The sequence below is a fragment of the Thalassophryne amazonica genome, chromosome 9 (assembly GCF_902500255.1).
Source record: "Thalassophryne amazonica chromosome 9, fThaAma1.1, whole genome shotgun sequence".
Taxonomy (NCBI): domain Eukaryota; kingdom Metazoa; phylum Chordata; class Actinopteri; order Batrachoidiformes; family Batrachoididae; genus Thalassophryne; species Thalassophryne amazonica.
The window spans coordinates 68,286,491-68,312,353 of record NC_047111.1 but is presented as its reverse complement, the minus strand read 5'-3'; the positions used below and the strand labels follow the sequence as shown (position 1 = coordinate 68,312,353).

Here is a 25,863-nt window from a genome sequence, read left to right as displayed (position 1 = left end):
ATTAGATAAATATGATTCAAACCACTGCAGCGCAGTGCCTTTAATACCTATGGCAAATGAAACAAAATATAAGTAAACACAAACAGAAAACAGGAAACTTGCAAAGAGTTCTGTCTCTTGCAAAGACAGAACTCAAAATTAGATCACATATAGTCCAAACTCTTAAATTACATTGAAATGCTCAGCATTTTGAGGCCAAAACATATTACAGTCAAACATGACTATTTTACAGGAAGTTCTCACTGAAAACCTGTTTTTTTCTTCTCTTTTAGGTTCTCTTTCCATCCTTAAAGCTCTAGACCGAGAAGACCAGGATGTCTTCAATCTGACTATTGTAGCGGAGGATCATGGGATGTCTCAGCTGTCCACCTCTCAGGTGTTGCGTGTGCAGGTGATCGATGTGAACGATGAAGTCCCGCTGTTCCAGCGAGCAGAGTTTGAGACGGAGGTGATGGAGAACCAGGGACCAGGAACCACAGTGCTGAAAATCACTGCCACCGATCGAGACCAAGGTCGGCTCACTCACATCAATGACATATACAGAATTAGTATGTTAAACAAGTGGTGTGTTACAGGCATCGTGGTTGTAACAATGATTCAACACACATTCAAGCAGTGTTTAAATGCAGCATTTTTTTATTTTTTTTTTTTTTACATTTTCTACTCAGTTTGATTACATTTGATGCATGTAAAACTCAGCAATTTGCTACAAAATTATTAAACTATTAGCTGTCTGCAATACAGGAGTTGCATCAGGAAGCCCATCTCGTGGAAACGTTATACCAGATCCTAATGTGGATCTGTACTGGATCTGCTGTAGCACCTGTATCCTCACACGGAGTTATGCAAATTATATGTTTGTGATTCAGTGATACCATAATATATGGTTCTCTGTGATCAGTTGTGTCTTACACTGAATCACTTTATCCTTGGCTAACACCCACCCGTTCCGCCCATTCATTCATTCACTTTCTGCCACTTATCCAGGTCCGGTGTCACAGACTGAATGGCTCCCCCTAAAAATTGGTCCACCATGCCTTCACTGCGCATGCATCATTTCGGAGCATCAGTAGCGATTCACTGATTATCACCTTGTTTCTGCTTCAAACTTCACTCCAGTCATCATCTATCTCAGCGACAGATATCTGAAGCTTTTGTACAACAATCATTTCCACATAAATTCAGCATTATTTTATCATAAAAGATGGGAGAGCAATCAGAGTGCCACAGCAGCACATCTGAGTCTGACTGTCTGAGTCTGACTCTCTGGGTCTGACTCTCTGAGACTGACTCTCTTCACCCAAAGCGATCAAAGGGAATAATGTGATTATAAATCATCAGATGACAAAGTAAAACCTCTTAAATCATTCTAAAGTCAGTTTTAAGCCGAAACTAGGCGCTAATCTGTGAATCCCTGCTGACGCTCCGAAATGACTTAGGCGCAGCAGTACGTCAGATTTAGACATGCTGCTGTGGTGCTCTGATCGCTCTTCCATAATTTTATGATGAAATAATGCTGAATTTATGTGGAGATGATTGTTGTACAAAAGCTTCAGATATCTGTTGCTGAGACAGATGATGACTGGAGTGAAGTTTGAAGCAGAATCGAGGTGATAATCATTGAATTGCTGCTGACCCTCAGAAATGACGCTGCTGATGCTCTGAAATGACGCATGCGCAGTGAAGGCAGGGCGGACCGATTTTTAGGGAGACCATTCGGTCGGTGAAACCGGGTCACGGAAGTGTTCATCCTACACTGATCCTGGGCCAGGTCTTTTAACTCCCCCTGGAGAATGTCTAGGTGTTCCCAAGCCATCTGGGAGATGTAATCCCTCCAGCATGTCCAGGCCCTTCTGTGGGGCCTCCTCCTAGTTGTATGTGTGTGGAGGTCATCCCAAGGTAGATACCAGGTGGCATCCTCACCAGATGTCTAAACCACCTCAGATGGCTACTTTTGATGGGAACAGTGTCTCTAAAGTCCCTGTACTCCCCCCTCCACCATGTAAATTCTATATAGATCCTGAGCCCCATTGCTGCTGTTGCTTATCTAAGGATTCCATAGCATGAAGTGAATGAGCGTGTATGATGTTGCCTTTAAGTAACCTGCAACAGACTGGTGTTCCATCAAAGGTGGGTCATAGAGGAGACTCTTCTGTTGCTCATGCAAATGTATCTGGGGATTATCTGAAGCAGCCTCAATATGTTGGTTTTCATTATAATAACCTTGTTGCTCTATACATCTTTGGATTCACTTATACATGTTTTATTATGTCAATTCATTCATTCATTAAAGAATACATTATGTCAGGCCTGGGAGCATATGCTGATGTTATACATCACTGCATCCACCACCCCATGGAACTATCCTGTGTCCTGATTGGCAAACTCCCAGGCAGAACGCCGGTCCATCCCCATTTCCCCAAAGTACTCATCCATCTGCTGCATCCAGGTGATGGGGTCTCCATTAGTTGGTGTCCTCAGCACTAGGGCACCTGTGCGTTAGATCATGCTCAGCGAAGCGTTTTGCCTGACCACAATGTTGTAACTGAATGTTCTTCACTATACTTGCAGTGTTGCTATACAACTTATTTTACACAAAATAATTTCAGTGGAACCCCAGAGACCAAGAGACCTGGTACCGAAAAGCATCTAGTCGTAACCTTAGGTCACTGGTGAGAGTTTAGGTTTTACAGCCATTCAGTAAGACCATAAGCAGCAGGAATCTGGACACTTGAGCCATTGTCCTTCTGCAATGGTATTGGCGACACCATACACATCTCTTCAGCAACCTCATGAGTCCAAACGCTCTTTCCAAAGCCTGTAGATCTTAAAAGTTGAGCGCCCAGAGAGATGAATGAGGCCATATCAAATCAATTTTATTTATATAGTGCCAAATCACAACAAACAGTTGCCCCAAGGCGCTTTATATTGTAAGGCAAAGCCATACAATAATTACGGAAAAACCCCAACGGTCAAAACGACCCCCTGTGAGCAAACACTTGGCGACAGTGGGAAGGAAAAACTCCCTTTTAATAGGAAGAAACCTCCAGCAGAACCAGGCTCAGGGAGGGGCAGTCTTCTGCTGGGTCTGGTTGGGGCTGAGGGAGAGAACCAGGAAAAAGACATGCTGTGGAGGGGAGCAGAGATCAATCACTAATGATTAAATGCAGAGTGGTGCATACAGAGCAAAAAGAGAAAGAAACACTCCAGCAGTCTACGTCTATAGCAGCATAACTAAGGGATGGTTCAGGGTCACCTGATCCAGCCCTAACTATAAGCTTTAGCAAAAAGGAAAGTTTTAAGCCTAATCTTAAAAGTAGAGAGGGTGTCTGTCTCCCTGATCCGAATTGGGAGCTGGTTCCACAGGAGAGGAGCCTGAAAGCTGAAGGCTCTGCCTCCCATTCTACTCTTACAAACCCTAGGAACTACAAGTAAGCTTGCAGTCTGAGAGCGAAGCGCTCTATTGGGGTGATATGGTACTATGAGGTCCCTAAGATAAGATGGGACCTGATTATTCAAAACCTTATAAGTAAGAAGAAGAATTTTAAATTCTATTCTAGAATTAACAGGAAGCCAATGAAGAGAGGCCAATATGGGTGAGATATGCTCTCTCCTTCTAGTCCCCGTCAGTACTCTAGCTGCAGTATTTTTAATTAACTGAAGGCTTTTCAGGGAACTTTTAGGACAACCTGATAATAATGAATTACAATAGTCCAGCCTAGAGGAAATAAATGCATGAATTAGTTTTTCAGCATCACTCTGAGACAAGACCTTTCTAATTTTAGCGATATTGCGCAAATGCAAAAAAGCACTCCTACATATTTGTTTAATATGCGCATTGAATGACATATCCTGATCAAAAATGACTCCAAGATTTCTCACAGTATTACTAGAGGTCAGGGTAATGCCATCCAGAGTAAGGATCTGGTTAGACACCATGTTTCTAAGATTTGTGGGGCCAAGTATGATAACTTCAGTTTTATCTGAGTTTAAAAGCAGGAAATTAGAGGTCATCCATGTCTTTATATCTGTAAGACAATCCTGCAGTTTAGCTAATTGGTGTGTGTCCTCTGGCTTCATGGATAGATAAAGCTGGGTATCATCTGCGTAACAATGAAAATTTAAGCAATGCTGTCTAATAATACTGCCTAAGGGAAGCATGTATAAAGTGAATAAAATTGGTTCTAGCACAGAACCTTGTGGCACTCCATAATTAACCTTAGTCTGTGAAGAAGATTCCCCATTTACATGAACAAATTGTAATCTATTAGATAAATATGATTCAAATCACCGCAGCACAGTGCCTTTAATACCTATGGCATGCTCTAATCTCTGTAATAAAATTTTATGGTCAACAGTATCAAAAGCAGCACTGAGGTCTAACAGAACAAGCACAGAGATGAGTCCACTGTCTGAGGCCATAAGAAGATCATTTGTAACCTTCACTAATGCTGTTTCTGTACTATGATGAATTCTAAAACCTGACTGAAACTCTTCAAATAGACCATTCCTCTGCAGATGATCAGTTAGCTGTTTTACAACTACCCTTTCAAGAATTTTTGAGAGAAAAGGAAGGTTGGAGACTGGCCTATAATTAGCTAAGATAGCTGGGTCAAGTGATGGCTTTTTAAGTAATGGTTTAATTACTGCCACCTTAAAAGCCTGTGGTACATAGCCAACTAATAAAGATAGATTGATCATATTTAAGATCGAAGCATTAATTAATGGTAGGGCTTCCTTGAGCAGCCTGGTAGGAATGGGGTCTAATAGACATGTTGATGGTTTGGAGGAAGTAACTAATGAAAATAACTCAGACAGAACAATCGGAGAGAAAGAGTCTAACCAAATACTGGCATCACTGAAAGCAGCCAAAGATAACGATATCTCTTTGGGATGGTTATGAGTAATTTTTTCTCTAATAGTTAAAATTTTATTAGCAAAGAAAGTCATGAGGTCATTACTAGTTAAAGTTAAAGGAATACTCTGCTCAATAGAGCTCTGACTCTTTGTCAGCCTGGCTACAGTGCTGAAAAGAAACCTGGGGTTGTTCTTCAATTAGTGATGAGTAGTAAGATGTCCTAGCTTTACAGAGGGCTTTTTTATAGAGCAACAGACTCTTTTTCCAGGCTAAGTGAAGATCTTCTAAATTAGTGAGATGCCATTTCCTCTCCAACTTACGGGTTATCTGCTTTAAGCTGCAAGTTTGTGAGTTATACCACGGAGTCAGGCACTTCTGATTTAAGGCTCTGTTTTTCAGAGGAGCTACAGCATCCAAAGTTGTCCTCAATGAGGATGTAAAACTACTGACGAGATAATCTATCTCCCTCACAAAGTTTAGGTAGCTACTCTGCCCTGTGTTGGTATATGGCATTGGAGAACATAAAGAAGGAATCATATCCTTAAACCTAGTTACAGCGCTTTCTGAAAGACTCAAATATCTCAAAGGGTTGATGCACCTGCTTTTGGTCGGGTTGCTCAGATAGCCAACCATACTCAGGTGAAACATGGACCTTGGCCTTCAGCTGCAGAAGTCCTCAAGAATGAGGCACCTGCATGCTGAAGCATGCCCATCATGCTGGCATTCCTTCACAAGGTACCTCCTCATTTGAGTCTTCTAAAGTAACAGTTCATTTGACACAAAGTCTTTCCGGGCAACAAGGCTCCTCTGAAGAGACATTTAATTGACTACAGCAGATAGATGGCCACTTTTAAGAGCGGTAATGGACCATTTGCCTTCTTGTGTATTTGTCATTCAGAACCCAAGGTGGTTCTGCAGTGTGGTGGATGCAGTGGCACGTGGCACCACCCAATGCTTCCAGACCTGACATGGCTGCAGAGTATCAGCTCTTTCCGATGGTGTTAATTGTTACCTCAAGTAATAAATGAATTACTATAAGTCACACTGGAGTATCAGTCTTACCTGTCAAAAAATTCATTGTGAACAGGGAAAAAAAATAAAGAGGGAAAAATTAATAAATAGATAGATAAATAAATAATATAAGTCATAGATAAGTTGCACCTTTTCTATATGTGGAAATTAATTTATAATACAGCATTTCCCAGTCAATTTTAACAATGGACCAGAACTTGTGTAGCACATGTGCACACCACAGCCTGGGCTGTTACTTAACATAAGGACTTTTTCACCTGTACAACGAATTATAAGGAGTTTTTGACAACATTTATTTGACAAGATACTGGATGTCATTTGACACAGTTTAGACAAAAGAAGTCATCAGATGGACATGGATTGCTGGCCTACAGTGTTGGGAGCACAACAATAAAAACATGAGTCTATTTGATTAAAAAAAATTTACCAGCTTTGTTAATTTGGGATTTTTGTGCATTGTTGTAGGTTATTTGTATAATTGGTGCTTATTCTTTTATTGTTTGAGTTTATTTTGATTAATGCTTTGAGTCCTTGGAATGTCCTATAGAAACAGTCAATAATAATAATAATAATAATAATAACAAATGCATGATTGTTCAGTATATAAGTCACAATGGCGTATATGTCACAGGTGCTCCCAAGCTAGTAAAAAAACAAAACACAACATATTTGGGAAATACAGTAAATAAAGTTTTTATGTACTTCATCCCAGGTTCTAATGGTCATGTGACATATGGAGGTGTGACAGAGGAAGGCTTCATCATCAACCCTGTGACAGGAGTCATCACCACCACCAAGGAACTGGACAAAGAGCTGCAGGACCACTACACCCTCACCGGTACATCATATGCACCAGCTTTTGCAACTTTACCTTACTACTTATCACTATAATATACATATCTGCTAAGTATTTAATGCTTGAGGTAACATATTAAAAATCCATCATTTTAACATTTTCCATCGATTGCTAGTGTATGCCAAGGATGGAGGGCTGCCACCTAACTTTGCCAAGGCAGTTGTCCGAGTGGAGGTGCAGGATGTCAATGACAATGCTCCAGTCTTTGCAAAGCCGTGGTACCAGCTGGAGGTGCCGGAGAACCAGGCGCCTGTGGAGCTTTGCTTCCTGCGGGCCACAGACCCTGATTCTGGTGCTTTTGGAGAGTTGGAGTACAGAATCAGTGGTGAGAAATAGTGCTGTTCCTTCACATGAGCATAGATTTAAATAGGGGGATTTAAACTAACCTTGGAGCACTGCTCTGGCAGTGAGCCGGAATAAATTTTGTGTTTCCCAATAGAGAAAGAGTACGCACAGAATTTAAACTAATGTATTGCTTTTGACAGGACTCAGTTCCTCCCATATGACATGTAAAAGCTGCACGTAGCTAATCCAGGCTGCTCCTGACATACTACATATCTCTGGAGCAAATTCAAACCTGGACCAAAGTGCAGAGTTAGCACAGTTGTTCCACTTTCCCTAATCTCAAAACTTGTTTCACAGAAGACGATGAGATTTTAAAGGGTTTTTCCTTTCTCAATCTGCCACACAAACTCATTCCATCCAGCTGGGGACCCTGATGGAGATTTCCATCTTCACACCAGCACGGGAGCCCTTTCCACCTCTCGTGGCCTCGACAGGGAGTTAAAGGCTGAGTACACTCTGGAGGTTGTGGCTGCAGACCGGGGCAGTCCTGCTCTTAGCACCACAGCCACAGTAGCAGTCAAAGTGCTGGACGTCAATGACAACAGCCCCGTCTTCAGCAGCAGCAGCTACTCTGTGGACGTGCCCGAGGATGCCGACGAGGGAGCTCAGGTGTTGCAGGTCAGCAGGAATGTAAATTGAGATAATCATTTACCGTACAATAAATGTCTTTACATTTAATCCTTATCACGAGTTTCCTTCCAGGTGACCGCCACAGATGCTGACGATGATCAGAACGGGAATGTTTTGTACTTCCTCAGCCGAGAGGCGCATGGAGCGTTCACTGTGGATCAGAGCACCGGTCGTATCACCACGTCAGCACCTCTTGATCGCGAGAAATGGGCATCTTACAGCTTCCAGGTGTTTGCTGTTGACCTTTCACCTGCTGCACCGAGAAACACATCCGCTCAGGTAAATGATCGGTCAACGCCGTAGGCCAGTGATCACCAACCTTTTTGAAACTAAGGTCACTTTCTGTGTCACAATAAAACTGGAATTTGCTGGGTGCGGTTGGATTCTGTGTATAACAGCTGAAAATTGTACTATACTAGGTCTATTAGAAAGGTATCCGACCTTATTATTTTTTTCAAAAACCATATGGATTTGAATCACGTGATTGCATCAGACAAGCTTGAACCCTCGTGTGCATGCGTGAGTTTTTCCACGCCTGTCGGTTGCGTCATTCGCCTGTGAGCAGGCTTTGAGTGAGGAGTGGTCCAGCCCCTCGGCGTATTTTCATTGTCAGGAAATGGCGGAATGATTTGGGCTTTTTTTCCATCAGAATTTTTTCAGAAACTGTTAGAGCTGGAAACCATTAGAAAAATTTATCTGGCTTTCGGTGAAAATGTTACGGGCTTGGTAGAGTGTTACTTTCGCTTTAAGGACAGCCCCCAGCGGCTGTGGGGCGCGCCGCGCTCCGAAGCCGCCATCGACAGGAAGAACGACCATTTTATTTCTAAACGGATGGCTGTCTGGATCCGTGACCATTGTGTGCCATTTCTCTGGTTATCACAAGAGCTGGACATCAACCATTTTCCGGCAGATTTCACTTTTAACAAGAGATTTTGTCATGGAAAGCCGAGCGGAGGCTTTGCGCGTCACGATGGATTCGCTACTGGAGCGAGACAAAACCACCTCCGTTTTGGTCTCACAGGACAGCTTTGAGATGGTGTTCAGACAGCTGTCGGTGGTTTTTCCAACGAGTGATTATCCGAGAAATTGTGGATGTGCCTGGACATGCCAGAACATGTCCCGTGAGGCTTCATCACGGCGTTGCTGTGCGCCATGCGGCACCGCCGTGACGCGCGAAGCCTCCGCTCCTCTTTCCATGACAAAAACTCCTGTAACAGTGGAATGTGCCGTTCATTTCCAAACTGGATGCTGTGTTTTATCCGGGACGTCGTCTGACTAGCACAGGAATTGTGAAAAGACGTGGACATCAGCACTTTTTTGGCACATTGAGACAGACGTGTGGAGGAATTCCGCGCGTTGCGGCGGTGCCGCATGGCGCACAGCAACGTCATGATGAAGCCTCACGGGACATGTTCTGGCATGTCCAGGCACATCCACAATTTCTCGGATAATCACTCGATGGAAAAACCACCGCCAGCTGGCAAGGTTTCGCCCCTATATGTATGTATGTACATTGTATGTATATCACATAACATTGTGTCCTTACTTTAAAGAACATGCACCTGTTGTGGCCCTACCTCTTGGTACATGTCCATAATTTTCAGATTTGGTTGGGTTACCGCATATACACATTTGTAACAATACTCTTTTATTACATTATGTACCTACAAAACACTGGGACACATTATTCCATTATGGTTGTACAAGTGAGTACAAGTAATTACAGATTATTACATAGACTAATACATTGTGCTAAGTGTGGTAGGTACTATGTATTAAGGATACTGTAAAATAAAGTGTTACCAAACAAGTATTGGATTAAAAACAAAAATTCCAGCTTCCTCAACGGGACAATGGAAAAACCTCAACTTAAAACACACACAAACTTGATTAGTTTTGTAGGCATACTGCCCAGTACATGACACCACAAAGACAGTTCTGAATGATCATACAACAACAAAATAATTGTACAAACCTGACATACGGATGAGGACCAAATCATTAGCCCTCCTATAAATTTTACCAAGTGTTTTTTCATTTTTTAAATGGGATTCAAGTCGGGGCTTTGTGCAGGCCAGTCAGTAAGGTTCACTTTAGTCTTCAGGAGCAATGTACTTTTTGGGTTTTCGTGTTGGAAGACCAAAGCAACAACCCAAACCCAGTTTTGCTGCTGACTACTTGAGGTTAGTTAATATATCCTTCTTTCTTCATGATTCCTTCCATCTTGAGAAGATTCCCAGTTCCAGATGTACTGAAGCATCCCCAAAGTATAGTACTCCCATTGCATTGTTGTGTTTCACTGTGGGGACAGTGCTCTTTGGGTTGTACACCTTTAACTCCTTTCTCCGCACATAAGCAAAATCTTGATGGCCAAAGAGCTCTAGTTTTGTCTCATCTAACAAAAGGACACCCTTCCAGTTGGAATAGTCTTTCTCCAGGTTGTCCTTAGCATACTTCACTCTGGTTTGGTGATGCCTTGTGCAGAAGTGGACTTTTTCTTGGCATGTACCCTCACAGTCCATTCTTGTCCAGGGCTCTAGTGATTGTCTTCTTTGAGATTACAATTCGCGACTTGGCTAAGTCATTTGCTAGTATCTTGGCAGTTGTTCTGGGGTCTTTAGACACATCTCTCACTAGTTTTCTTTCCAGAGACTTTGAAATCTTTCCCTTCCTACCTCTGCCAGGCTTGTTCTGTATTGTGTGGCTCTGTTTGAGTTTCTTGATGATTCTTCTCAGTCCAGTTCTTGACATTTGGAAACACTGTGGTAACCCCTTCGCCTGCTTTGTGAGCATCAACAATTCTTTTTCCCAAGTCTAAACTGATTTCTTTTGTTTTTGGCATGATGCTTCCTCCAGTGTCAGCTCAAACCCTTACTGAAGTTTTTATAATGTGTGTACACTGGAAGTTAACCTTCAGTTTTATGTTGATTTTACAAGCTTTGAGCATTACAAAGTCAAAATACATCATTGCACAACAGTGGACTGTACCATGGTTCAACAATGCTTAAGGGGTTGGAATAATCATTTTGACCTTGGTGGTTTTTGTGAAATAATTTTATTTCTGTGTGCAAATAATGTAAGCATCCAAAACAAGATTAAGATGTTTAGAAAAGCTTTGTTGAAAAGTCCTTGCCCTGTTAAAAACTTGCGTGGGAAGATTTTGAAGAAAACATTAAATATGGGAGGGGGCTAATAATTTTGTACTCAACTGCATGGTGGACACTATATGATGGTAATAATGTATATTCAAAGGTAAAACATGGTTATGCTGTTGTCTTAATTGTATATAAATATTAGATATGCAGCAATTTCTCATAATATTTTAAACGTTTTTGTGGCAGATTGAATTTTCCTCATTTGTGAAAATAAAGTGGTCTCTCTCTCTCTCTCTCTCTCTCTCTCTCTCTCTCTCTCTCTCTCTCTCTCTCTCTCTCTCTCTCTCTCACACACACACACACACACACACACACACACACACACACACACACACACACACACACACACACACACACACACACACACACACACACACACACACACACACACACACACACACACACACCGAAAGATATCAGTTACTCCTGAGCCTTTTGCCCAGTTTTTCTGCATGGTGTTGTGTTTATCTGATCCCTAAAAACCAATGTGACCTTTTTTCCTTCTTCATTTTTTTTTCATGTGTGGAGAATAATGTGAATTTGCATTCATTTTCTGTGGTTTCGATTGCAAAATTCCATATTGGCAGAAAATGTACACTGTGTCCATGTGCCAAAACAAAGATAACAATAATGCCAAATGCCATTTCTTTTTCCTGTTTGTTCAGCAATTTAAAATCTTTCTGGACTTACAGTTTATATATTTGGTAATCCAACAAATGGCAAAAGAGCTGATTATTATTTTCCTCTGAAATAACCATCTTCAAAAATGCATAACTTAAACTAAATAAAATCCTGCATTTGCTTAAATATGTTTCCGCTTTTGTCATTGTTGAAACTGAGAAAGTATAAATTTGATGTCAACTTGTTTTTCTGAAATTTGAATTGTTTTCCATCGGTAGGTACAAGTAAATGTATGTAAATGCATAACAAGCAATCCTAAAAAGAAGATTTTATATTATTTTATTTGAAATATTTTGTTATATTTTGTGCTTCCAGGTGACAGTCATCATTCTAGATGTCAACGACAACACTCCCTTCTTCATCCAGGATCCCTTGATCATTGAAGTTTCCAGCAAGCGGTCGCAGCGTGTCCTGGCCACCATGAAGGCAGAGGACAAGGACTTTGGAGCCAACGGCTCTGTGTTTTACCGTTTTGCTGCCCCAGTGAAGGGCTTCAGCATCAACTCCCTGACTGGTGAGATCCAAGCTACAGAACCACTGGTGGGTTTGACCCAAGCTCAGAGGACCCTGATAGTGGAGGCCATGGACCAGGGTAGCCCGGCCCAGTCTGCACAGGGGGTGGTGGTGATCTACGTGAAGGAGGTAGAGTATAATGGCATCCGTTTCTCTCGGAATGCGAGGGATGTCAGCATACAGGAGAACGCCACCAAAGGTCTGTCATTCACACAGAATCAGATCATTTATGTCTTTTCTGTCATACAGAAATTGAATGATCTCTGCCTCATTTTTTAAATTTAGGCACAGCTGTAGTCCAAGCTCAGGCCCGACATCCAGATGGCACACGGAAGGGTATCAGCTACAGTCTGTTCAGTGGCAACAGGAAGCACGCCTTCAGCATCAGCTCCTCAACAGGTAAAGCTCATGATTAAAAACTAAACCAAAACTATCACCTTTTCAAAGAGATCAAGTCAGCATTGACATGGACATTCCTAAAGGGATGAGCATTAAACTAAACCAGTATCGGCAAACCAAATCATGATCAGCAAATCAGCAAATCATGAGTACAAATCTGCTTAAAGGATCAATACCAGCAAGTGCACCTGCTTATTGTTTTCTGCACTGGTAGTATGTTTTCCAAAGTCACAATGCTCTCTGCAAGTGCTTATTTTAAAATAAAAATTCCTTGATAGGTGTAATCTGACTTACACAGAAAAACTTGATTCATTCATCAATTAAATATCAGTAGTACAGTACGTTTTACAAGTCCTGTGGCTTTTCTGCAAATATTGATTTTTCTGACATTTTAATCAGCTGCTGTCTCTTTAAATGTGTGACATTAATATTAATTTAACACTCTATTATACTGCAATTGAACGCTAATATTACACTACGTATATTCACTCACTGTGACACATGTTTCTCAATTTAGGCGTCACAATCACTTATGGACATGATTTTAACAAACTTTAAGAAGCTTTAAAAATCTCAACACAAGAACCAGCATAAAACTCTCCAATTAACATAAAAAGTAGACAATTATTTATCATTAGTTGTAACAGAATCCTTTGTGCTCCTGCGAATTCCAGCCCAGTCTCATGGCATGTTGTGATTCAGCAGCATGAAATATACATTAATCTTTTGTGATATTGTCATGAAAATGCAAAATGTTCATCATGGGAACACAAATTTATTGTAATTCATTCTGTGACGGCTGCATGAAATTAAAAATGAAGCGGGGGGCCGGGGTGGTTATGGTTAGGGGAAGGAGTAGGGTTAGGTTATGGTTAAGGTTAGAGTTGGGGGTAGGAGTAGGGTTAGTAATAGTGAGTTAAAAAAACCCATCACGAAAAAATGGGAGCATAAAAAAAAAAAAAAAAACGAGACTGGGCTGCGGCAAACATATGAGATGTATCAGTGACATCTTTCTCTAATCTGTATGACAGGTGAGATCTTGGTGCAGAACTCCAAAGAGTTGGACTTTGAAGACACTCCCAGACTCCGCCTTGTCGTGAAAGCTGAAACTGTGTCCTCTACTTCCTTCATGGCTGTCAACTTAATCCTGCAGGATGTTAATGACAACCTTCCTCGCTTCCAGCTCCAGAACTATGTGGCCTACATGAGAGAGGCACAGGGATATGAAATGCCAATCATACAGGTGCCTAACCTACGTTCTGAATTACACAGGCTAGATAATACTTAGCACCCATGGACATGTAGACAGTAACGGGTATGGCAAAATGATATTTCACCCTAATAACCTTGACTTTCAACCTAATGATTGACCTGTAGTGCATGTTGCCAGGACAATTGTTGAATCAACCTAAGCATAAGCTACATTTGGCCCAAATTGGCTTGAAAATCAGATTTCTTGACCATGACCAAAATGAATTCTTTCAGCGCAATTCGGAGTCAACCTTCGCTGACACGCCAAGAAAAAGGACCAGGGATGTGCAGGTCGACCAACAGACAGGCAAACATGAGTTGGCCCCAGTGGCTGAACTTACTGGGCAGTTCCTGAACCCATCTCCAGATATGTACCACATTTGGTGCAAATCAGTGTGAAATATTTAAATTTTGACATTTAATCCCAATGACCTTGACATTTGCCAAAACAGATCTTTTAAGGGCAATTCTGGGATTGACTGTCATCAACATATCAAGTTTGGTGGAAACTGGTTGAAGGGCTTGCGAGGAATAAGGGAAGAGACAGAAAAAAAAAAGTTTCTCAAATTGTAGAATGACATTTGATCCAGTTGACCTGCACTAAACATAAAACCACATTGATATCACCTTCGTTTCCCTTCTTGATCTTTCGTCCCCCAGGTTGTAGCTGAGGATGTGGATCAGGGCCAAAATGGTCAGGTGACCTACTCCATCCAGTCATCAGGGATGAGTGGCTTGTTCAAAATTGACCCAGTAACAGGAAGCATCACCACAGCCGCCATCATGGACCGCGAGATTTTTACCCAGACAAGGTGAGAACAAGTCTGATGTAATGGCCTCATTTGTAGTATTATTTCTAATGTAGCTTTTGATATGGTGTATTCACTTCTTATAGGCTGTGTTTGTCAGCATGCTTTGATGACAGACATAAGGAGGTGCATTCAAAACCTCATGATTGAACTATCATTTCCCCTCACTTGTGTCTTTTCCACTCCCACTTAATAAGGGCAAGAAGATAAATTTAGGAGAAACACATTAAGGCAAATGATATGTGCTTTCCTCACAGATGTTTTCTGACATGTTTTTTGTGTATTGTTAGCATTGCATTTATACACAGACAAATGAAATATACTGTCGAAATAATAGTAAAGGTAGACAATTACTACTGTCAGTACTTTCAATTTTTATTGATCTATTTCTGTATGACAAAACTGAATTCATGAAATATAAAGTCTTTGTACATACTGCACAGTGCCTGCTTGAGCTTTTACACATTTCAATTTCCAGATTTCATTAGAATAGAATAGAATAGAATAGAATAGAATAGAATAGAATAGAATAGAGCCTTTATTGTCATTGTACATATACATACATACATTTGATTTTCTGTTTCTTCAGCTTTGTTAAACTTTGCAAAACCTTGTAATTGATAGAAAGTCCTAAGCAGAGGGTCACCCCTTTGAGTCTGGTCTGCTTGAGGTTTCTTCCTCAATATCATCAGATGGAGTTTTTCCTTACCACTGTCACCTGTGTGCTTGCTCTAGGGGTTGGTAAGGTTAGACCTTACTTGTGTGAAGCACCTTGAGGCAGCTTTGTTGTGATTTGGTACTGTATAAATGAAATAAATTGAATTGAAATTGATACTTGAGACACCTGAAGAATGAGGATGCAATGAGGATGAATGAGGATGCAAGAATGAAGATGTACAGAACAGAACAGAAGTTAAGAATGGATGCAAATCAAAGGTTGTACAAAATTATATCAGCTAATTTCAGGCAGATGACTACTTCCAAGCTGTCTGCTTAAAATTGAAATTTGAACAAATGCATTTAAACCAATAAAATAATAATTCAAATAACAAAAACTGATTTTTTTTTTTATTTCATCTGTTCTCAACACTGCAGGCTAGTAGTTACAGCCACTGATCGAGGAAGTCCACGATTGGCTGGTTCGGCCACACTGACAGTGATCATTGTTGACCAGAATGACAACAGTCCCACTATCCCTTTGCCCCAGGAAGTCCGTATTCCAGAGAGTAAGTGCTTTAAATAATAAGAGTTTGTTTTTTGCAAGATTGTGTCTCATTTTGGCCATTTTACAGATGAATGCATATGATTGTAAACACACTCATTAGCTGCACCATAGAGGAGCATCACTGTGAAAGCTACGATTTATGCTGACAGAATAAAAGGTGAACAGACTGGGTATTTTGCAGAGTTGTGGAAATTACGGTAGTGATTTTTTTCCTTTGGTAGCTAGGAAATGTTTACTGCACTTGACATTGTGGATGATGCTGGGATCTTTGCTGAATCAATGGATAATCTTGTAGATTGTAGCACTCTGGGTTCTTGGTTTTTGTGATCAGGAGACACCTGGGAAGACACATGGAGTCATGAGGTCGCTGGACAGAGGTGTGTGGTTATGTTGACATCTTTGCAGGGGAACGAAGGTCCACGTTTTTCAGGTCCTGGTGCTTCCTGTGTTACTACATGGTTGTGACACCTGGATGTTACCAGTGACCCTAAGGTGACAACTGGATTGTCTTTGATACCACTTTGAAGAATCATTGGGTACCATTGGAATGACTTTATGTCAAATGAGTGGCTACTCAGGGAGACTGAGATGAGGAGTATCACTTGCATAATGAGGGAGCATTAGATATGATATTTTGGACATGTGGTGTGTTTCTCTGTGGGTGATCCAGCACATAGGTGTCTGAGTCTTGACGACTCCAGCAGCTAGAGAAACCAAACAGACCACCATGTTTCACCTGGCTGTGAGGTATAGGGAAGGATTGGTTGTCTGCCTGGGTGCTTGTCATCCAGGACCCTAGGTGATTCCATGGTGTGGTGGAGGAGGCAACACGTGGCACCAGTGCACACTTCCAGATTTAAGTATAATGAAAGGTCAAAACTAAAAACAGTATAGATATATTTCATAGTAAAGTGTGTTGAATGCAGCTCATAGGTTCTGTTTAATGTTTTTCCTTGCAGATACATTGATTGGAACAGAAATAACTCTTGTGACCGGTAACGATGTCGACTCCAGTCCTGCTCTCTCCTACTCCTTGCAGCTGGATCCATCAGCCTCAGGCAAATTTGGGATTCACAGATATGGCGGGGGTGTGTCTCTGACTGCTCCTCTGGACTTTGAGGAGAAGACCTGGTACACACTAATGGTCAGAGCCACAGACAGCCAACACCAGACTGAGGCCAACATTACCATACTGGTGGAGGATATAAATGATAACGCGCCCACCTTCACTCAGGATCTCTATCAGGTAGGGTGACCTTAATATAAAGAAGGTTGTTTTACTTTGGTGTCAACGCTTTGTGCAGATATACAGTAGTGTTCAGAATAATAGTAGTGCTATGTGACTAAAAAGATTAATCCAGGTTGTGAGTATATTTTTTATTGTTACATGGGAAACAAGGTACCAGTAAATTCAGTAGATTCTCACAAATCCAACAAGACCAAGCATTCATGATATGCACACTCTTAAGGCTATGAAATTACGCTATTAGTAAAAAAAAAGTAGAAAAGGGGGTGTTCACAATAATAGTAGTGTGGCATTCAGTCAGTGAGTTTATCAATTTTGTGGAACAAACAGGTGTGAATCAGGTGTCCCCTATTTAAGGATGAAGCCAGCACCTGTTGAATATGCTTTTCTCTTTGAAAACCTGAGGAAAATGGGACGTTCAAGACATTGTTCAGAAGAACAGCGTAGTTTGATTAAAAAGTTGATTGGAGAGGGGAAAACTTATACGCAGGTGCAAAAAAATTATAGGCTGTTCATCTACAATGATCTCCAATGCTTTAAAATGGACACGTGGAAGAAAATAGAAAACAACCATCAAAATGGATAGAAGAATAACCAGAATGGCAAAGGCTCACCCATTGATCAGCTCCAGGATGATCAAAGACAGTCTGGAGTTACCTGTATGTGCTGTGACAGTTAGAAGACGCCTGTGTGAAGCTAATTTATGTGCAAGAATCCCCCGCAAAGTCCCTCTGTTAAATAAAAGACATGCAGAAGAGGTTACAATTTGCCAAAGAACACATCAACTGGCCTAAAGAGAAATGGAGGAATATTTTGTGGACTGATGAGAGTAAAATTGTTCTTTTTGGGTCCAAGGGCCGCAGACAGTTTGTGAGATGACCCCCAAACTGTGAATTCAAGCCACAGTTCATAGTGAAGACAGTGAAGCATGGTGGTGCAAGCATCATGATATGGGCATGTTTCTCCTACTATGGTGTTGGGCCTTTATATCACATACCAGGTATCATGGATCAGTTTGGATATGTCAAAATACTTGAAGAGGTCATGTTGCCTTATGCTGAAGAGGACATGCCCTTGAAATGGGTGTTTCAACAAGACAATGACCCCAAGCACACTAGTAAACCAGCAAAATCTTGGTTCCAAAGCAACAAAATTAATACCTCACAGATGTGAAGAAATCATGAAAAACTGTGGTTATACAACTAAATACTAATTTAGTGATTCACAAGATTGCTAAAAAAGTAGTTTGAACATAACAGTTTTGAGTTTGTAGCGTCAACAGCAGATGCTACTATTATTGTGAACACCCCCTTTTCTACTTTTTTTACTAATAGCCCAATTTCATAGCCTTAAGAGTGTGCATATCATGAATGCTTGGTCTTGTTGGATTTGTGAGAATCTACTGAATCTACTGGTACCTTGTTTCCCATGTAACAATAAGAAATATACTCAAAACCTGGATTTATCTTTTTAGTCACATAGCACTACTATTATTCTGAACACTACTGTAGATAGTGTATTCATAATACTAAATACTCATACTAAATGTGTGTTTTACAAATAACTAACCACACTACAGTGACTGGTTTTTAACAAAATCAAATACATAATATTCTATATTCTATAAGAATTTATAGCCTCTGAGAAAATGTGTTTTGCAGAAATTTAGACCAGAGGTTCACCATGATTCACAAACATGCAAGGGATTAAATACTCAGAAAAACAACACAAACTTCAGATGAAGTCTGTTCTTGCATTTCTCTTAAAAGATGGATTCCCACCCCACACACACACACACACACATTTCTCACACCTTTTTTTAATTCACGATTGAGGCAAGGGGGATGGTGATCAGCTGCAAGCCTCACGTCGAACTGCGTGAATTTCCTCGTGGATACCATTCGCAGGCTGTCACAGCCCAGTGAGATACTAGCCTAAATTTTACCTTTTTGTGGTCACCCAAGGTCAAAGGTTATGTCCCTAATACAAAGGAAAGATATGATTTCATACGAATGTTTAATAGAAACCATAGATGTAGGTTTAACCATTACCTTGGAACAGCCATTCTAAATATCTCCTATTTAGATGTTACCAATGGGCCCAAATTTTGACCTTAGCCTATGAACTTGACTTTTAACCCCTGGCTGACACACAATCATTTCACCAACTTTTGTTACTGATTTGCTAAAAAATTCTTCAGATGCAGAACGAGACAGAGGACCAAAAACAATACCCCTGCACACTGTACTGTGTGCAGGTATAACAATACCATGGAACTGGAAACTGACATTTAGAGGTGCTATTTTGTGAATGCAGTATTATAAATGTGTATCCCTTTAAATTTCTAAGATCTTCATGCTTCATAAAATTTAATAAGGTTATAAGTCACCTGCAAGAACTCCTGCTCTTCAGCAGCCGTCTGCATTATAAAAAAAAGTACTTGTATGTACTCATATACATGCACGGTGATTTGAAAAAGGTGCATACTACAGAGGTGATTAAATTAACTACCTAATAATGACTGGGGACAGGTTTAATTGATGGGCACATATAATATTTTACAACTCTGTCTCAGGAAATGATCTCATCTTTAAGTTCAGACTGAAGAAAAGTAAGAACCAAGATAGAAAACCAGATTTCTTCCATTGCTAGTTTACTGCTCGTTGTCATCCTCAATATGAGTTTAGGAGCTTCTATTTACAGTATTTTCCAGATGGTATGTTGCACCGGAGTATTTGTCACACCCGGCCAAAAACTCATAATGAATAGGAAATAACATAAGTCTATAAGTCACATTTATTTTCAAAACATGGTGCTATTGCTTCATGCAACAAGAAGAAATATGAACAGGCATGTCAATTTTTTACAATACAAAAACCCTGTTAACAAGTGGAAGCTAACAGGCTAATTAATGCTACTGTATGAAGGACAAAGATCTCAAGAGTAAGGTGCTTCTTGACATTCAAGATCATCTGTTCAGAGTTAACTGTGTGAATATTTACTAAACTAAATGTAATTAAACAATTTAAAACTTCTGTAGATTTTTAGAATAATATAGTTAGCCTTACCTTAGCCTAGGTGTCTTAGTCATTCCTGTTCTGGCTGCCCAAACAAGTGGAGTGCCAGGAAGTCTTAATTTTAGGTTATTTCCAGTCTTTATCCAGTTTGAGAGTATGATTTATGAATTTCACTCATTCTCTAAAACCCAGTGCCCCTTTCTCACTGAAATAGTAGTAGTCTGGAAAATATGGTACATGCTGCATTGCTTTGTTTCCTTCATGGTGATACTCATCTACTGCTTTTGGTGTCATTGCTTACCAGGTAACGTTACCTGAGCACACACCACCAGGAAGTGTTGTTCTCACTGTGACTGCAACCGACAGAGACTCTGGAGACAACGGGAAAATCACCTACAAAGTGATTTCTTCAACCAGGGATGGATTCTACATTGACCCCAATAATGGTTAGAAACTTGCCTTCCTTTCATAATTCCTCGAAATTCTTCAAAATTATCCCCTTATACAGAACTTTCCGATATCATTCAAGTGTAACAACTAAATTTAAGGAATCTTTCTCTGTCTCATCCCTTTCCTTTCACAGGAATGTTGTTCATCAATCACAGGGCAGAATTTGACCCCGAACGCCCCTCAGTCAGTGTAGTCATTGAAGCTTGTGATGGAGGCATGCCTTCACTCTCCTCTCTCACCACAGTCCAGATCCAAATTTCCGACGTGAATGACAATGCTCCTGTCTTCCATCAATCAGAGTACAGGTCAGCCTAACTTTGGATGTTGGTTCCTTGATGAATTTAATATGCAACCTAATCAGCTGTTTTTTACCCCTTAAATGACTGTGGGGGTTTTTTTCGGTTTCAGGGCTACTATTCCCGAGGATACAATCCCAGGGTCAACTGTTCTAACGTTTGAGGCTTTTGACAGCGACCTCTCACAGGAAAACTGCGGCTTCGACTTTGCCATTGCCAATGGCAATGAAGGGAATGCATTCCAGATTGAAAGCAGTGTACGCTTCCTGGAGGGACGAGGCTTTCAAACTGTTGGGACGTTGTTGTTGGCTGAGGGACTTGACTTTGAGATCAAGCCACTTTACAATCTGACTGTGGTGGTGTCAGACCGCGGTGTTCCCCAAAGAAGCTCTCGTGTTGCTGCAGTAATAACTATCAGTGATGTGAATGATAACCCTCCACTGTTTAGCAGAGCAGAATACACCGTTTCACTGAGTGAGGGAGCTGCTGCTGGGACTGAAATCATACGTCTAACGGCCACAGGTGACATGTCTCCTTTTTTGCTGTCTCTCTTTGTGGTTATTACTTTCTTACGCTGTCAGTCAATGAAGTAACAATCGTGTTTTTGTTCTTCCAGACCAAGATTCTACAGCCAATGCTGAGGTCCATTATACAATTAGTTCTGGTGATGAAGTCAACTTGTTTTCCGTGGACCAGTGGACTGGAGCTCTGCGGCTGAACCGCTCCCTTGACCGTGAACACCAATCAACACATACTGTCATCATCCAGGCCACAGACGGTCATGGTCACTTTGCACTAGCTCCAGTCACCATTGAGGTCAAAGACATAAATGACAATCATCCTTTCTTTCCTGTGGAAGTTTTAACATCCAGTATAAGAGAGAATCAACCAGCAAATTCAGCAGTGACAGTACTCCACGCAATTGACCATGATACGGGAGTTTTTGGCCAACTCAAGTACTACATTGTAGAATGGTCTGGAGCAGGAAAAGACAGCTTCTCTGTGGATAAGAATTCAGGAGAAATCAGGACCAAAATGTCTTTTGACTTTGAGAAAATCAGCTCCTTTAATTTTGTAGCAGTGGCAGTAGATTCCGGCAACCACTCGGCCACTGTGACTGTTCAGGTTTTTGTCACTGGTGAAGATGAGTATGACCCATTTTTTACATCTTCTGAGTTTTCTTTTGAAGTCCCAGAAGGAGCCAAGAAGGGCCAGAGTATTGGCCAGGTCCAGGCCAGTGATGAAGATGGAGGGGTGGATGGCATAGTTCTGTATTCTCTTCCTACCAGTTCTCCATATTTTGATGTGAACAAAACCACTGGGGTGATTTTCCTCAAACTGGACAGTTCAGGCAGCAGTAGTAGCAGTGGGTCAGGTCGCACCAAACGGGAAACCAGGGTGATGACTATGGATGTGACAGCTCACAGTCCTCTAGATACATCTCGCACTGCAACAGCTGAGATCTCAATAGATGTCACAACCACTAACTTTGGCCTGCCCCCTGATGTCAACATCCTGTTGATTAGCATCATTGCTGTTTCACTTGGTGTTATTGTACTCCTTGTAGTCATGGCTGTGATGGTTTTCCTAGTCAAGTTGCACAGAAGAAAGAAGGGCCAAGATCCAGGGAACAGAACCGCTGCCTCGGGAACAGCCCTTCAGAAAATGGATGATTGCAATTCAGGACAAGGTGGAGAAAGAATCTACCACCAGACCTTACCGGGCTATGTTGGGGACCAAGCAGGAGCAGGTGGAGGTGCATACCCTAGAGGAGGCTCTTTAGACCCGTCTCACTCAAGTGGGAGAGGATCAGCTGAAGCAGCTGAGGATGATGAAATCAGAATGATAAATGAATATCCCCGTGTTGCCTCTATAACCTCATCTATGCAGGAGCATATTTCAGCTAGAGGACCAGACTCTGGAATACAGCAGGATGCTGATCAACTCTCTGACATCTCTTGTGAGCCTGGAGCTTTGGAAGGCAGCACCTGGTTCAAAGGGAAAAAACTGGGAAGTAGTCTCAGTGGGACTTTACTTTCTGGCCAGCTCCCACTCTATAGAGATGAAGGTGGTGGATACCTTGGGGTAGGTCGTGGCCTGAATATTTCCCTGCCAAAGGATTATGCCTTCCCTGAGGATGGTAAACCTTCAGTAGATGGCTCTCTCACAGCTATTGTTGCCAGTGATGAGGAGCTTCGTGGAAGTTATAACTGGGATTACTTGCTCAACTGGTGCCCTCAGTTCCAGCCTTTAGCTAATGTCTTTACAGAAATTGCCAGATTGAAAGATGAAACAGCCCAACAAACCCAGAATCTGCGCCAGCCCTTCCAGCCCAAGCCGAAAATGGATCCTAAACCTAGAATTGACCCTCCACCACTCATCACATCAGTGGCCCACCCAGGTGCCATGTCAGTACCACCTAAAGTCCCGGTGCTTGGACGGACATTTCCTCATTTGGCATCACTACGTAGGTCCCCTATAAGCCATGAGGGCTCAATCTCATCTGCAGCTATGTCCCCAAGCTTCTCCCCTTCTCTTTCTCCACTGGCAGCTCGATCTCCAGCTGTGTCTCCCTTTGGAGTTAACCAAGGCCCCTCTGCATCCATGATCAGCACCAGGGAGCCCTCACTAGACCAGAGTTCTGATCATGAGATGAGAATATGATGGTAAAACACTTTGAAATATCGAAGACAGACAACCTGAACAAGACATGATAGAACATCCATCTGAGTGTTCTGCTTCATGGAAGATCAAGTGAGCAAAGCATTCTTACAGATACTTATTTTCATCTTACAAATGAAGTTTTGACAAATATTCAGACATCTTCTTGTCTGACCACATCTTGATTACTGACAGTCAGTGGTCTAGATATGAATTTGGGACATAAATACAAAGACAAGAAAGGACAAAGGACTCAGTCTTCACCTAGTAGAACATGTCTGTTGCTGTTGACCTAATAGTATTAATACACCATGGTGGAACAGGTGCTGGGTTCACAGGACCAGGACCCAAAGCCCTTTCATGTTCACAGTGATGCAGATCTGTATGAACTGATCAAGTTGAAAAGGTCTCACATTCAGGGGAATGTGCACTTACCTTGCCCCTCAGTTTGTCAATAGAGACGTGCAGTTTTACCTCACTGGCTGGCCAGAGAGTTAGGAACATTGTTCCTCGTCTTGTGTCTTTGGATATTTTTACACTCCAGTATTGAACTACCCTTGTAGCTGCTTTTATAACAGCTTTTGTACTGTACATCTCAGTGAATCCTAAAGACACTGATTCACTGAATTGCCAACGTATGACATTGTAACAGGAACGGACATTATTGTTTGCCTCAACATTTCAGATGAAACTTGTGTTGATTTTACTGTTATTTTTTATATATTTTTATACAAAATTATGATTTCTGAACCTGAAATGCCATTATGCCACATCGAGAGGTTATTGTAAGTATTTGCGTATATGTATATTTGTTTGTTTGCAAGCTATGCTATGTACTGTACCTGTCTTCTATGTTTTAAGAGACTCTTTGTTTATGAGACTTAGAGGCTCTTGTTTGTGTTTATTTATACGAAAAGAGGGCTTGTTCCCACATTTATAACATTAGTAAATCAAACCTAACTCACAGGATGCTGTGGTGTTGTCTTAATTATTATTATTATTATTATTATTATTTTGGTCAAGTTGTTGCTCATCCAAAATGAGGGAAATTTCAGACCTGTGATTAATAGTCAAATTATTTACTTATCTAGTAGTTCAGTGCTCTATTTGTTGTGGTGTGATGCACAAGAAGAAATCCCCTTTGTCATTCAGGGACAATTTGCTGAATACCTCTGTGTCTTTGAAAGAAAGACATACGTTGTAATTCCATTGCAGGCCCTAAGGCCAAGTGGGCTGGTGCTTATTATGGATACCGTAGTGGGATGCAGATTGAAGTCTTGGATTTCCCCTAAATGGGATACCAGTGAAACAGAGGTTACTTCCCCAGCCAAGGCCCAAACCCGTTTACAGATGAATAGACTGGGACAATGCAGATAAAGTATCTTATTCAAGCAATTGAACCTTAGTCTCTCTATTTGTAGTCCAGCTCCTATGCCTGTACAACAGGTGGTTCTGTGGTATAGGAGTTGGACTATCAATACGTAGACCTGAGTTCAATTCCTGGTCAAGCTACTTGTCTGTGTCCTTGGACAAGACACTTTCGCTTTGATTCTTGGCTGGGGAAGTAACCTCTGATGGCCTGGCGTTCTGTATAGGAGGAGTTCTACATGCCAGTACACTTCACACTGTGGTGTCCATGGGTAAGTACTGGCCAGATGGGCACCAGGGCCTATATAGGACTTCATTCTTCTTCAACTGTTGTCCCACAGATTCACCTGCTCTGCTTTGAATGAAAGTGTTTCCTAAATTCAGTCATGTCAGTCAATAACTTACATGCACTTAACTGTGAAGTTGTTCATCTCAGCACAAAATTAATAAAAAGCAATGGAAATGCCCTTGCCAACCAGTGTTAACCAAGGCCAACTATGCTTCATAAATATACTTCAGTACATGAGCAGACCAAATAAGCCAAATCATGTCCTGAATGCATGGCCTCTGATGAATGTATGCATTTAACCCCCAGTATAGTATTTATTTTCTGTGTGACCTCTGCCTTTTGTGCATTTTATTTCAACACTTCACAGATCAAGACTGTCACAGACATTTCATGCCTGTTTATCTGCACCATTCTCTCTCTCTCTCTCTCTCTCTCTCTCTCTTTGGTCAAGTTGGATTTTTGACCTAGGTTCATATTGCAGATTTTTCATTGCCTTCATCATTTCATGTGTTTGCATATTTCTTAATTTGTGGGGATAATTGCAAGGATTAGATATTATTTTGTGTTCAAGTGATGGGTTCTACCTCCGTTCATTATTTAATGTAATCTTGTAAATCGCCTCATGCAAAATATTCATGTCTCGCCAACATTTCTATGTAGGATACCCATTTCAAATTCAGTTTGTGGTGTGTGAGAAGTAGAGTGATGGTTGAAAAAAAAGAAACAGCTGTACATGTGTTTAAAACAAGCCAATAAATTTACATTGATGTCTTTTGACAAAG

The 25,863-nt window shown here is 41.2% G+C and overlaps 1 protein-coding gene and 1 long non-coding RNA gene across 2 annotated transcripts in view; one reads left to right on the top strand and one right to left on the bottom strand.

Annotated features, from left to right (window-relative positions):
* LOC117517316 (protocadherin-16-like) overlaps positions 1 to 24,390 on the top strand; it is a 205,747-nt gene extending 181,357 nt beyond the window's left edge. The window contains exons 14-28 of the mRNA XM_034178302.1: positions 273 to 512; positions 6,603 to 6,728; positions 6,862 to 7,071; positions 7,453 to 7,709; positions 7,794 to 8,000; positions 11,873 to 12,269; positions 12,356 to 12,469; positions 13,501 to 13,712; positions 14,381 to 14,532; positions 15,625 to 15,755; positions 16,714 to 17,000; positions 20,322 to 20,463; positions 20,601 to 20,772; positions 20,876 to 21,285; positions 21,380 to 24,390. Of these exons, the coding sequence (XP_034034193.1) occupies positions 273 to 512; positions 6,603 to 6,728; positions 6,862 to 7,071; positions 7,453 to 7,709; positions 7,794 to 8,000; positions 11,873 to 12,269; positions 12,356 to 12,469; positions 13,501 to 13,712; positions 14,381 to 14,532; positions 15,625 to 15,755; positions 16,714 to 17,000; positions 20,322 to 20,463; positions 20,601 to 20,772; positions 20,876 to 21,285; positions 21,380 to 23,427 (5,105 nt within the window). The 3' untranslated portion in view covers positions 23,428 to 24,390. The remainder of the gene's footprint in view (positions 1 to 272; positions 513 to 6,602; positions 6,729 to 6,861; positions 7,072 to 7,452; positions 7,710 to 7,793; positions 8,001 to 11,872; positions 12,270 to 12,355; positions 12,470 to 13,500; positions 13,713 to 14,380; positions 14,533 to 15,624; positions 15,756 to 16,713; positions 17,001 to 20,321; positions 20,464 to 20,600; positions 20,773 to 20,875; positions 21,286 to 21,379) is intronic.
* A 25-nt stretch (positions 24,391 to 24,415) lies between these two features.
* LOC117517317 lies at positions 24,416 to 25,108 on the bottom strand. Its single transcript, XR_004562703.1, has 2 exons — positions 24,963 to 25,108; positions 24,416 to 24,924 (listed from the first exon to the last, which is right to left on the bottom strand). It is a non-coding gene; the product is annotated as an uncharacterized LOC117517317 (long non-coding RNA).
* Between the last annotated feature and the right edge of the window lie 755 nt (positions 25,109 to 25,863).